This window comes from Pleurodeles waltl, chromosome 11, assembly GCF_031143425.1.
Source record: "Pleurodeles waltl isolate 20211129_DDA chromosome 11, aPleWal1.hap1.20221129, whole genome shotgun sequence".
Classification (NCBI taxonomy): Eukaryota; Metazoa; Chordata; class Amphibia; order Caudata; family Salamandridae; genus Pleurodeles; species Pleurodeles waltl.
The window spans coordinates 708,327,668-708,342,462 of NC_090450.1; the positions used below are offsets into that span (position 1 = coordinate 708,327,668).

Sequence of the window (14,795 nt, forward strand, 5' to 3'; positions counted from 1 at the left end):
CACTGGTAAAACCAAAATATCTAATATTTGCTGCCTGCCTTTTGGTTTTTTCAACTCCTGTTTTATTTTGTATTGTTACGGGTTTTCAAAACTTTATGGTTGGGAAGGCTGCCAGACCCTTGTCAATCTAGAAAAAATGGCTAAAAGCTAAAGTATTTATTTGGTCTCAAAAAGCACACACTGCCACAGTAGTCCCTGACAATGAAGGGAACTACCTTGTGTGCGGGTGCGCTTCTTGTGTAAGAGCAGAATACCGACACTCACAGTCAAGTTAGCCTATCTTGAAGTAGGTTGATCTACTGCCTCATGCTGTAGTGCAGGACAGAAAAATGTGACTGATACAATGACAGACCAATTGATTGTTATACATATAAATTTGGTAGAATGAAAAGTGCTTGGTTATTGCCACAACGTTTTCGGTCTTTAAGTGTTAAGGTGTTATATGTTTTACTTTAGCACCCTGTGACAGTACTGGCATAGTTTGTGAAGAGACATGGTAACTTCAGTATTTATAGTAAAATGTTATCACATGTAACTTCTGGTGCAACATCTCGACTGGTATGCACACGTTGTAGTCATGCTACCATATGGATATGATAGTACTCCATGAAGTATACTTATTCTGAGTTTTTATGGACCACAATGTGTCTCCTTCCAGTTACACTGAGAGTCTGAGCAGAAAAGTCCATTTGGAATGGCCATGTGGATGTTAGATATTGATCAGTAATGAGGACGTTAGATTTTGGTCAGTGATCTTCAAAAGTGACCACTATTCTGTGATAGTCATTCTATGACTGTTCCAGGGTAAGCAAATTTAAACATTACAGTTTCAAACGTTTCCTAAACCACAGGCAGTTTGATTCAGCTCTTAATTTTGAGTTTGATTAAGTCAGCGGTTGCCGAGCTTAGGGTCCTGGCTGTAGCTTCTGTAACTATAACTCACGGCTATTCACGATGATTTTTCATATCACAAAGTAAAATCAGGAATTTTGCATACCAGCCTGAGCCTTGATCCTGATTTCTGGCTCTTTCTGGCTTGAGAAACCAAAAAGATGCACCTTTCTTACCCCACCTTAAGTACACGTGCATTGGTCAAATCAGACAGTAGGAACTGTCCAGGATGTTCAGTGCAGATGGGACAGAGTCTGCTATGTGATTGATTCAGTCACTGCCCTATTGGGTGTGGGCCAACAATACCCTAATCCTGTACTGAATTTCATTTAAAGGAGTGAATAATGCTTTTGAGGAAAAAATAGGAAAATATTTGAAAAATCAAAAGGGGCCCTGCGGTTTTCTGTAACTCATGCAAATCATCTCCCAATTCCATTCCATGAGATTCCTTTCTTCTTTCTCCACTGTAATGTCGCAAAATCAGACTATCTGTCTTTTAGCACCTCGACTGACAACTTCGCAAGCTACAAAATAATTGAAAAATGCACCTCTTGCCATACCTGTCAGTCTGCCACGACCCTGATTCATGCAGTGTCCCTCAGCAAGCTGGACTGCTGCACCACACCTTCTCCTCCTGTGTCTTGAATACTACTTCCAATCCTTTGAATAAGTTCTGAACCTTCACCACCAATGACCATTGGGCCAGCCTGCTCACAACGTAACCTAATATAGAAGCACCCAAACACATCCCAACAAATTCAACTCACTGCCTCTCTCCATTAGGATGATGCCTCCTTCCACCTCTTCAAGGTAGGAACATAAACCATCCTTACTTAAGAAACTCACAAAATAATGTTACACTTTCCAATAACTCTCACCAAGTTCCCTCTGACAGGTTCCCCCTCCTGCACCTTCTTTATTTAATTAGTACCTTTAAGTGTTCTCCTTATGCCCTTTTGTGTGTTTAGAGTTTTACATGGACCACTGTTTTGTTTTTTCCTGGGCTACTCAAACTTCAGCTTTGACTTCCTTCAAAGCTTAACCAACAATTGTACACCCGGTGCCTATCCACATGTGTGGTAATCCAACTCGTTTTGACTGACCTTCTTATTTTACTTTGTAGTTGTTGCACTAGTGATGCCTGATGTGTGGTGTAGAACTGTGTAGAGTATCTATGTATGCGCTCTTGATGGTGAACTGTACTGTTTGTGTAGTGCTGTAGGCTTGCTCCTTTACGGCTTCATGTGAATCATTGCTCTGATTTATAAAATCTCTACTTGTACTGTACTCTTGCAGAACAGTACTTCGATGACCATAAAACTGAGCTTGTTTATTGCAAAAACTACACAAAAAACATAAATGTAATTCTCTGCTTAATGCCCACCTCCCCCTTGGCAGGACATCTCTCTGTCTGGAGCGTTTACCATAAACCCAACATCCCCTCACTGATCCTAGAACCGCTCCACATTTCTTCATGACTGAGGTATCTTTAGCTCCTGACGCTCCTCGAGTTGGACATCAGCCTTCACCCTTTGTCCAAAGAGCTGCATCTATCCACAAAATATTCAGAAGTGCCTTTAAGCACCACATTGTCCTACTCGAGGAGTGCTATTGTCAACATAACCCACACTGGCGATATCTCTCTTGAATGTGAAATAGTCAGTGTACATGGAGGTAATGCAAATTTGCAGTCCTTTTGATAAATTGGTGATACATGTCATGGGATTAAGAAGGTACATAGGGAGAGGAGTTAATGAGCTGGAGGGTGACTACATACAGAAACCTTGAAGATACTGTAACATAAGTTGAAGCATTAAAAAACCTAGAAATAACAGACAGCGAAGAGATGTTCATGTTCACACTGTGTGGGCCCTGGACAGCTATTTATGGTGCTGTGTTTTACGCAGTGGCTGGTGGGGCCACGGGGAGATGATGAGCGAAGCTTCCATGAGACTGTTTTTGAGTCCTATAATGTGAGTTTTGAGGGCTCACTTGAAATCTGCAAGGGAGCTGGTGTGTCTGATTTGAATGGGAATATCAAGCCACAGGAGAGAAAAGTGTAGTTCAAAGGACCTGACCCTTGTGGGGGCACACAGTGTTTTTGTCTCTTTTAGTAGGTGGGGGTTTGCAGAGCGTAAGCTGTAGGATGTGGTGTGATGAGTAACTAGTTGGCCTGCTAAGTCTGATAGTACTGTGAAAGAGGAAGGAATCTGATCACCAGCGCTGAGGAATGCATACCAAATCAAGGGTCAGGCCAGGGTCTGCTGACCTCAAGAGACAGGAATAGTGAGGGCAAAACAAGTGTAGGCAGCAATGGCCCACTCAGATGCCTGACCCTTCCACTCATTAGCAACTCTCAGTAAGGCTCAGCTATTGAGAGGAAGACATCTGGATCTGTAGGATTGGTAGAGCTTCCATCAGAGCTCAGGGTAGACTTTTCCAGTATCAGGCACAAGTTGCCTGCCACTGGCACGTTTGACACACACACACACACACAATATATAATACGCTGTACATGCAATTCGAGGTTAATATGGAAGTTGCTGAACTCAGGTGGCACACCTGCTGTCAGACACAACAACAGGAGAGCAGCAGAGCAGACTGCTGAGGTCCTCCTCCTTTCTCCCTCCCAGTTGGTTGGAATCTGCACCGTATGCTCACATGGGCCCGCCATGCCATGAGCCAATCAGTGCTCGATAGCTGCAAGGACATCCTAGATTTTCGACTGAAGGAAAGGGATAATTGTAGGGCACATAACAAAGATCTGAGTGCTGCCAGCATATAAATGGGATCACAAGCCAAACGAAGAGATAAGAGGCACATGTATAAAGCTATTTTGCGAGTGCAATTCCTGCAATTTGCAAATTCACAGGGTTTGTAACTGCAGAAATTGATTTTTTTCTATTTACTCAACCCATTCTGAGTGTCGGGAAAGTCTTGCAGACACAAAATGGCCTTTGTGATCTATTCTGAATCGCAATTAGCAGTAGGCGTGAAGCAGGTGTCCCCACCTAGCTGTAAGTCATAATGGTATGTATCAATGGTTTGCGAACACATCTGCGGTCCCAAACAATTGATCAGTTGCTGACACCCCGAAGAAAGTTGTATATTTTCTTTGCAGTTTCATATAGCACAAACTCAGGTTGTGGAGCACTTTACATGTGCACGAGTTACAATACATAGGATACGTTTTTATTTTTTTCGCATGATTAAGTGATTTGGCATGAATCACAGGAAATTGAGCCTCAAACCTAGCTCTTTAGTACTAGGGTCTACACCTCTGGGTGCTACACCACATTCTCTCCCCTATGATTTACAAAGGAAAGGTGCCCCTTTGTACCACCTTCCCTTTTGTAAATGCTGTCGGCAGCCTTGGGAGAAGTAGGTAGTGCTCCTTCCAATAGTCTCCAAAACAGGAACCTTTTTTTCTTTTTTAAATGGGCCCTGGTTCCTTTAAGGGACAAGATCTGCTTTAAAAAAATCCTTTCGGGAAGGCAAATGGAGGAACGGAGGCTGGATGAGCCTTGCAGCCCCCCATGTCGGTATTGGTGTGGAATCAAAGGGGTTCACAAATTGACACCTGTCAAATGAACATTCATTAGGTAGATCGTCATGCGTAGTGTCAGAGGGTGGAAGTGAACGCTGTGAAGTGACAAGGGCGCCTCAAATGGTAGTTAATGTCTTACCGCCCTCTCGCTCCCAAATACTCGTTTTCTGCTACTGCCCCTATTAGGTTCCAAGGCACAGTTCAATGTAATCATTGCACCGCGTTGCTACACTCAGCAAATGGATAAAGCTTGTTCCTGAAAAATAGGGTGACCACCCGTCCGTAAATTTCACGGACTGTCCGTAATTTCGCCCTGCTGTCCGTTGTCCGTGATGAAAGCTTTAACGGATGGCATTTGTCCGTAATTTTAGCCTTTCACCGAAAGGGCAACGGAGGCAGGGCGAAATTACAGGCAGAGGAGTTTCCCCAGCTGGGCTGGAAGACAGGGGGGTCTCCTGTGCTCTGAGGGAGGGAGGGGCAGACAGATAAGAAAAGGCCTTCTAGCCAGGGGGTCTCCTTCCCTAAACACATGCAAATGTGGGCAACTGGTAAATCTGCAAATACAAAGGGGCTTGAAAACCTGCATTGACTTTACTAAAAGGAGCCACTTGAAGTTTTCTGGTGGCAAAGATATTTCTTTCAGAGAGGTATTGTAATGGTTTTCCAAGGTGAGCTGTGGAGTGTGTGGTTTTAATGGAGTGTTATAACATTTTTTTTAGCACTAGGTATAAACTGTATATTATTCAAATCTGTATTTGAGAAGAGCTTTTTTTTTAATTTAACCAGAATGTATTTGCGCATTTTGTAGCAGCCTTTATAATAATGTAATTGTATTTTTTACAGTTCTTTCAGGTACCTTGGTACCTCATAGTACTCACAAACATTGGCAAAGCCAGTTGGTCTCATATCATTCAGTGAAAAACCCCAAAAAGACTCGACTTTCTAGAGATGATGCCTTTATCAGGATAAGTTACCTCGCAGGTTGCGAGATTTTAGGAGCATATTGGTCTTTTCCAACCCGAGGAAGGGAACTAAGATAGCAACCTAAATTGACTTCGACTAAAAAAGATGGCTTATCAGCAAAATTGCAATGTGTTTGTTTCTTATCGAAAGTAAATAAATACTACCTCCAATGAATTAATACATAATTATAAATAATCAATCAATAATGACAAGCTTGTAAACTACCCGGACATTCATGGAATCGCTTATCCTCGACACTGGAGAAGACGACAGGGACTTGAATCCTATAGCATTTTCACTCCTAGAACATTATATCCCTGCTTCTAACTACCGCCCCCAAAACACCCCCCGTCCCCGCTGCTGGTGACCTGATAAATCATATGGTGCGCATTGTTTTTTGATATATTGTGACAGTGTGGTATTAGTTTACAGCAGGTTTTAGGACGTCATTTACTGTAGAGAATAATGGTGCTCTCTGCACGAGAAATAGAACCAACATCACTCACCTCCAAGGTAACCGAGGGTGGGGTCCCGGTAACTGCCAGGTAACGGGTTGTCCCCGACAAATTCAGAGCAACTGGAATCCTCTTCTGGTTCCCCAGTGACAGAATTTCTTTCAAGGGGTGTGATGCTGACTCCTCTGGAGGATTCCCAATCCTAGAGAATGACTCGAAGTCACGTACATAACTCTCCAGCTTAAACAATGACTCCGAGTCCCCAAGAATATCCTCCAGGATAGACCGTGACATGTCGTCATCTAGAAACTTCTCCAGGATGGACGGTGATTCTGGGGTGGCGCGAAGCCTTTGTGATTTGGTTCCAGGCCCTGAGAATAGGTGGATGTCCAGGGTATCTGTGAAAGAAGAGGGTAACACAGACAGTCACTACACCGGCTTCTTGGATGCTCTGGGCTAGAATACAGGAATCCTCTTTTGGTGCACGTGACTGCCAGATGGGATTCAGGGAGAAAGAGATCACCTGTGGGGTGTTATGAGTGTGGGAATCTCAGACAAGCCTGTAAATGGGCCATTATACTGTGGCGTTAAACACCGGAGAACACCATGACCTTGGTCCCCCTGGAGCTACAGAGTGAACTGAGGGGTGTGGTCCCACGCCTTACCGAGTAACCTGAGGGGTGCTGAGGGGAGTGGTCCCACGCCCTACCGAGTAACCTGAGGGGTGCTGAGGGGGGTGGTCCTACGCCTTACGGAGTAACCTTAGGGGTGTGGTCCCACGCCTTACAGAGTAACCTGAGGGGCGCTGAGGGGGGTGGTCTCACGCCTTACCGAGTAACCTGAGGGGTGCTGAGGGGGGTGGTCCCATGCCCTACCGAGTAACCTGAGGGGTGTGGTCCCACGCCTTACCGAGTAACCTGAGGGGTGCTGAGGGGGGTGGCCCCATGCCCTACCGAGTAACCTGAGGGGTGTGGTCCCACGCCTTACCGAGTAACCTGAGGGGTGCTGAGATCTGGGTTTAATCCATCGTTTTTTTGCTCACCATGCCACCCCAGTTTGGACCCAGCCATGTTCAGCATTCCGTCCATCACTTGTTGTTTTTGCTTTGTCGCCCTAAGTGGGAAGGGTATACCCAGACGTGGGTCCCGTGCTTCCCATGCCACTGGATTCAAGCTAGCCTGGCTGATGAGGGGTGAAACCCCGAAACCGGTCCCAGGATGCTTGTTTGCGGTCCAGTGAGGACCTGGCTTGGCAGTTCGGGCTGGACTGTTCCCATGAGGAACAGGGTCAAGACTGATTTGCATATGGCTGGGTCCAAACTGGGGTGGCATGGTGAGCAAAAAAACGATGGATTAAACCCAGATCTCTGACTGGGGGTGAGTGTCTGACAATGTTCAGCATTCCGTCCATCACTTGTTGTTTTTGCTTTGTCGCCCTAAGTGGGAAGGGTATACCCAGATGTGGGTCCCGTGCTTCCCATGCCACTGGATTCAAGCTAGCCTGGCTGATGAGGGGTGAAACCCCGAAACCGGTCCCAGGATGCTTGTTTGCGGTCCAGTGAGGACCTGGCTTGGCAGTTCGGGCTGGACTGTTCCCATGAGGAACAGGGTCAAGACTGATTTGCATATGGCTGGGTCCAAACTGGGGTGGCATGGTGAGCAAAAAAACGATGGATTAAACCCAGATCTCTGACTGGGGGTGAGTGTCTGACAATGTTCAGCATTCCGTCCATCACTTGTTGTTTTTGCTCAGAACTCAAATAGTCACACAATAGATGCCTTAATGTAATTTAAACCACAATGCTTGTCTTTGTTAAAAAAAAAAAATAATAATTTCAATCACAACATCATTTGATATGGTGCATATGGAATAACTAAATGAAGAAGGATGTCCTAGAATCTCAGGGCTCTCTACAGAAAGAAAACATTGAAGTAATCACAATTTAGGTTCAAGTGCACGCTTACTGTTTTGTAGCAGAACAGCTTCCTTGCATTCTGCGACCCATAGATCAATCTATAAATATATCAAATAACTATTCTGTTCTAGTGTAGGGATAGCAATTTTTGATAAACTCTGATTTTACAGCCTGTGTCTTTCAGGCATATGGAATAACCACAAAAGGTGCACATGCACAAATAGCAAGGGGAGGTGTGCTGATGGGCGAGGCAAGAGTGATCTGCAACACTCACCAGGGCTCCTACAGCCAACCCTGCCTGCTAAAGTCGGCCAGCTGGCACAGCAGTAACTTCACAAAGAGACCTCCAGCAGTTGGCTCTCTCCACCGCAGCGGAAGGATCTTCCTCCTTCAGGCCAGGTCACTAGTGTGATCGCTGAAGTCAGCCGCAGACATCTGGGCCTTTTTCAATGGCTTTCTCTGAAACTGGCAAGTTAGATACAACGAACCGGACTTAGCAATGCTTTGAGCTGGGTTTGTTTTACTTTTTTAAAACAAACCTGACACAAAGTGTGAAGGTGGTAAATCCGTGGCAAATTTGGATTTACATTTGATAAGAACCCAAAGAAATGTCAAGTTACGCAATACACTGCTTCGCATTATTTACCAATTGTGGTACATGGACGTTCCCATGCAACCACCCGTGGGTTTGATGCGAATTCCTATCAACGATTTACACCCTGGAGTCAGGGATATGCTTTCTCAAGGCAGATGTAAAGGGGAGAAATATATTAATTTCTTCTCGTTTTTCTAACTTTGGACATGTGCTGCACTATACAGCCTTAAAACATCGTTTTTATACTGGAAGGGACCCCCTTTAGTATAAAACAAAAATCTATGTTTTAGAGAAAGTGAAAACACCCTTGGACTATGGTGCAAAGGTGTGTCCATTGGTACATGGCTGCTAAAATTGCAGGAGGGTAGGAAAACAGTGCAACATATTAGTAGCTGTGGCCCTTGCAACCCAGGGTAGCAGGTTTAGTTGCTGCACTGCATTATGTTACTTTTGAGCAAATATTGCCCAACATCTCCTCAGTAGGACTTAACTCTGGAATCTGGCTGGGAGACCAAGTGATCCTAACCACTTCACCAGCTTTCTCAGTACTTTTCCTCATTTCCTCTGTCCCTCCTAGGCCGCTCCTCGCACCCGGTAGGCAGACTCTCGCGGTTTAAGGCTCTCTCCTCTCAGCAGCAGGCAGCTCCCAGGGTCACTGGCAGCCTCACGGCTGTTTCCAGCAAGGCTTGCAGAAAACAGATTTCGCCTCGCCTTTGGGAGACTTGTTATCAGCAATACCAGTCCCGGAACACAGCGGGTCTTCTCCTGGACAAGGCAGCAGCTCGACATGGAACAAGTACAGATGTTTGGGACCGACTTTTCTCAAGTATTTTCAGACAGGGAGTATGGAGCTGATGTCTGGGATTAGAAACTGGTTTGTCCATGTTTCTTTTCATAGTTCATTTTCCCTGCAGCGTAGACCGTCTTTGTATGTAAAAGGTAATGGTTCCCCACAGGAGATAGTGACAATGATAGCTCCAAGCAGGACTGCCCACAACATGACCACTCGAAGAAAAGCAAAGGACCCAGACTCTCCCCCAAAAATGTATCTTTCTCTAGCAACTGTCTCTATTGTCTTTCCCCACCATTGACCAAATGGCAGCTGTCAGAAAGGACTAATCAACAATCCCTTGCTAGAAAGATGACACATAATGGCAGTCTTGTCTCCATCCCTCCACGCTTCTAGAGTTACACAATCCTCCTCGGAAATCCAGACAATACATTTCCTCCATCTGGGGCCCGTTTGACAACTGCCATCATGTAGCGTGTCAGACTAGAGATAATCCAAAATGGTTCCCACTAGTAACAGCATACATACACACTTCCAAACATTCAGAAGTCCTGCTACCTTATATCCTACGTGAACACACACACACACATTTACATACCGAGGCCAGTGTGGAGTGTAGTCATGACATGGAAGTAGAACTTTACTAGCAGGCCTGTAGTCTTCGAGCTCATATCTTTGAACCTAGAAAAAAGGTCTGTTCGGGGGCTGGGAGAGTTGTACACATGCGAGATAGCGGTTGCCATTCAGGGGAGCTCGTGCACCTGGTACTCAAACTCCTACATAGTCCTGGTGCTAAGAACCAACTGGTAGCCAACCTGAGAACCAGAAAGCTTGTGACACTTGATAGCGGAGGAGTGGAGCAGCATTGACTGATTTAGTCTGAAATAAATGGCTGTGCCTGGGGCACAATCGGAGCCATCTCACTAGTAAGATCCCCATCTGTCGTTGCGGGGTTGGGGGGTTCAGCCACCTCTTCCTCATGGGGTAAAACTGTCTTTGAGTGCAGCCCTGGAGTGGACTGTCCAGCTCCCAGAAAATGGGTGGTGGTACGAAACTGAGGGGTGGGTGCAGACCATGGCTGGCTCACAGAAGGGATGGTGGAGTGAGAGCTACCCTAGGTTTAGGGTATTTTTATATGTGGGTAATAGATGCTACAAAACTGTTGAAGTACAGGTAATTAGTTGTTGCAAGGGAGTGGGAGGAAAGCTATCCAAAACACCAGATAAACATAACAGTACGTTAATGAACAACTATGAGGCGCGCCCATGGTAGATATGACTTGGAATATCAATGGCCTGCTGAATAAAATTAAGAGTGTCACAGTCGTGACATATATCAAGTGCCTCACTCTGGAGATTCTTCTACCTCAAGAGACCTATTTCATGGGCAATAAGTGTGTTGTTGGGTCTATACAGATAAACTAGAGTATTCCATACAGAATTTGCTAGAGTTCCCTAAGGGTCAGCGATCCTTCTACATAAGTCCTTCCCTTTAGTAGTCTCAAAGATGCAGACAGATGGGTTAGGTAGGTATGTTATACTAGAAGGTACATTGGAGTGGTGGTGGTGGACCATTCAAAGCATATACGTACACCACACCATTGTGGTCGGTACTTTGTGGGTGTTTTCGAAGGCTTTGCTCTGCATCCCGGTGAATAGGTTAATATAAGGGAGGGAGTTCAAAAGTATAGTAGGTAAGACCCCTGATATTTTTTTCTTCTCTTGTTCTTTATAGATGGAAGATTTTTGATCTGTATAATCTTTGGAGAAGAAGCCTGGGTACAATCATAGTCATAGTACCTGATATTTCTGGTGAAGTGAGAATTAAATCTACGCTTCGGTATGAGCATTTAGTTTTATTGTATTTACTCTGTTCTACTAAGTGACGTTTTAGTACTGAGAGCTTGGTTTTCTATTCCAGGGTTATTGTTTAACAGAGGGAACCTTTTTCTTTCTCCTTTTTTTTGGAAGGAATATCCATTAAATAATACTGGAACCATAGAGCAGAAGTACGTTTTTCGATTTCTGAATTTGATGTCGATCCTTGCCTTGGCTGCAGGTATATATTTTGAGTAAAGTGTATCTTGGTGCTGTTTGGTCACTTGTGGGTGACTTGTTTCATTTATTTTTTCTTATTTGAGCACATTATCTTTTGGAATACACCGTTTTTCATCTTTTTCTTAATTGTATGTTTTTCTTATTTTTATTCTTAAATTGCACTTTTCTATTTTTATTTCTATCTTTACTGCTTGGTTATAGTGACCACTTGGGTGTTGGTACTGGTGGTTAACGTATCTCAAGAACATAGAGCTATTTAATTAATATCCGCTTGTATCCTTTTATCAGTTTTTTTCATTTACTGTGAAGGATTATAAAATAGATGAAGCCTGCAGTTCTGTGTATTATAAAATTCCTGAGGAACTGCCCTGATGAAGGCGGCCTCCCGAATTAGAGGACTTCCGCCGAAACGCGCATAGGCATTGTTCCTACTTCTGTTGGTGCAGAGGATTTATGTTTTGATTATCATTATATAAAGATTAAGTGAGAATTGCTATTTCAAGAATAGGATTCTGTCATTTTGGGTTGTTTTACGGCTATGCCGAATGAAGAAATGCTTATATCGAATGGCAATCAAATATTTTTGTGAATTTTAAAAGTTAGACATGTTTTATGTTTTGTCATCACTTTTGTATTGTCCTGTCTTCTGTTGCACCTGTTCTTTGTGAGTGGTTGTTGTTCCATATTTGCATATTTGTTCTTATTGTATTATTTTGTTTATGGTATGCTTATATATGAGTCAGGCTTCTATTTGTCTAATTTCTTTGTCTTGTATGTGGATATTTATTAGAACTAAGATATTCAGTTTTGTTGTTGTACATACACATTTAATAAATATTATCTCTGAATTTATCTTTATGAGTTTTTGTTTTGTATTTGTTTAGATAGGTTGAATATTAATTGTAGCTCATTTTTTCCTTGTTTGTACTCAAGACCCCTGATATGGACACTCTGGTTTGTGTTACTAGTCTGCAGCTCTATGCTCTAGAAAAATGGGTGAGATCCATGGGATCGTCTCAACGGGCATTAGGTGACTGCACAGCCACCTGACTGAGAGATAGTTCATGCTCTACTCTGTCCCTCTCAGATGCCACTACTGCTTTCATTATTTGTTTGTACCAATGGCTGGGACTGATTCGTAGAAATCACATCTTGCCAAAGGGACTTTCTGATCACACAAAAGGGTAAATGTGGTCGAGAGGTGTGCATCGTGCCCAAGAAGCATACATTGCTTCAATGCATGGTGGCTGAAAGATGAGGTCCTACCTATCTGACTGCCTGCAGGATGCAGCGGAGGAGTATTTGAGGTTCATGTCCTATCACTGACATCCCCCTCCAGCCTATCAGAAGCGCTCAAAACTGTGGTTAGAGGGGAAGCTTTGTCCCATGTTAGGGGAAAGGGTATGGACCAAGGGAAAGAGATTACAGCTTGCGAGATTCAGATATTATTAGTTGAACAAAATGAAATTGGGGGAGGTTTACAGAGATGGGAGACAGACGTGGGGAAGCTTAGACCCACACAAAAATAAAGGGATACGGCTAAAATTAACATTAGAGTATTCAGATACATAGGCTATTAATTGAAGAATAAGGCAGTTGAACTGTTCTACTGCCTGTCCCAAAGGGACCAAGCTGTTAATATTATTCCAGCCATTCGTAACAGGGATAACCACAGGTTTGCAGACTTGCTAGAGATAGCAGAGGTCTTTGCCACCTATTACAGAGCTGTTCTGGAAAAGAGCCCTTTCATTTAGGAAGAGAATGCAACCTATAGTAAGTGATGTACCGGTCAAAGTGCTTACACAGGAGGACCACGAGAGCCTGACCAAACAATTTTATTAGAAGAAGTTCAAAAGGCTATGTTGTAAACATCCCCTCATGAAACTCTGGGTCCAGCTGGCCTGTAGAACTGTTCAAAAATGTTTCTTCTTTACTTTCCCCCATCTTCTGGGCTTCATTGAGGAGACAGGACATACCGCCTCACTTCCAGAAGACCTTCAGGAGGCAACCGTAGTGACCACCCTTAAGCCATATGAGAGATCAGAAGAATGCGGGTCATACAGACCTATTTTCTAGCTCACTGTTGAGAATACGTTACTGGCAAGGTTTTTGATACAAGACTGTCTCAATTGATCCTCACGTTAGTATATGAGGACCAAAACTGCTTCATTCCTGAGCACCCAGCACTACCTGCACAGGATTCAGGTGGTATTAACCAGGCTACCCCAACAGCATGGTCGAGCAAACATGGTAATGGTGGACTATGAGAAGGCTTTTAGCAGTACTCATTGGTCCCTCTTATTTCAGTTTCTTGAGAAAATGAACATTTGCCCCCACTTTTTGTGTTATGAGTGTGCACTTTATGATACTCCGACTGTGCAGGTAAGTACTAATGGAAAAGAGTCCACTCCCTTATCTGTAGCGCGTGGTGCCAGGCAGGGATGCCCTCTCTCTTCATTCCTCTTTGCCTTGGCTATTGAGCCTTTGGCAGAGTGGATCATAGGAGATGCACAGGTAGAAAGATGCTGCTGGCTGAGTGGACGTGAGGATAAGATATCCCTGTCTGCGGACGATGTTCATTTTATGCACAGGCCATGGCCCTCCCTCAAGCACCTGGTTAGGATTTTTAGGTATCTGGGGAGGCACCAGGACTAAAGGTAAATTAGAATAAATCCACGTACATCCAGAAAATGAGCAGTTGTGCAGAAATCAGAGCCCAGCACATCCATTAGTCCAAAAAGGTTAGTTAGTCCTTAGGTGCTCATCTTCCCAGCACTCAGCTGCTATGGGCACTACAGCTGCCTTTTCTACATAAAGTTCATCAATCCAGTTCAAAAGTGAGCACACTCCAAAGGTAAAAAAAAATAGAAATATCCAAATGTCCATAAGGAATCCTGTTTTATTGTCATCCAATTCTTAGATAAAATATGCAAAACAGCCAACGGGTTTAATTCCTTAAACATGTATTGGAACTTCTTCAGGGAGCAAACATCATTAATTATTTTGTTGTAACATTCAATGGCCATTCCATATTTTGATTTCACAGTAATTTTGGTAAGTCGCTCTCCGACAAAAGCAGGACAGAGGCAGCCAGAAAATAAATGCCTTTCTGCAGCACACACAAAAAGAGGAATATGCTTCTATGAGGGTTTTACTGCAGGAAATTATCCATTGCTGCACAAAGACAATCGTGCTTGTAATGCAGCCACTCTCGTGCAAGGGTGCCTGCGTTGGCGATAGGCAACGGACAAGTGCGCCAGCACAAGGAAAGAGCAGAAACGATCCATACCTTTGTAAATATGGAGAATGCCTGCTCTCTCCCTTGCATGCAGTGTGGCACAGCAAGTTCCCTTGCCGGACCACGTTGCGTGAAATAATAGTTAATGTGCCCCCAGCTCTATTTTCAAAATGCAAGTTATACTTCCTGTGTTATTCCTCATAATCTCGTGTAATTGTGCTGTAATGTTGCTCAATTAGACTACAGTAAATTGCATGAATGCACACCTCTTTGCTGGGCTGCATCCCTGATCTGCTGCGACCACAACTACTGTTCAGTCTGGGATGAAACCTTCACCCCTCTGC

At 44.0% G+C, this 14,795-nt stretch overlaps 1 protein-coding gene across 2 annotated transcripts in view; it reads right to left on the bottom strand.

Moving 5' to 3' along the window:
- The window catches only part of LOC138266025 (uncharacterized), a 341,072-nt gene that overhangs the window by 301,257 nt on the left and 25,020 nt on the right, over window positions 1-14,795 (bottom strand). Inside the window, exon 6 of one of the 2 annotated variants that reach the window (XM_069214334.1) lies at window positions 5,908-6,254. The exons of the other annotated variant lie outside the window; for it this stretch is intronic. Within the exon in view, the coding sequence (XP_069070435.1) occupies window positions 5,908-6,254 (347 nt within the window). The remainder of the gene's footprint in view (window positions 1-5,907; window positions 6,255-14,795) is intronic. 2 annotated transcript variants of the gene reach the window in all.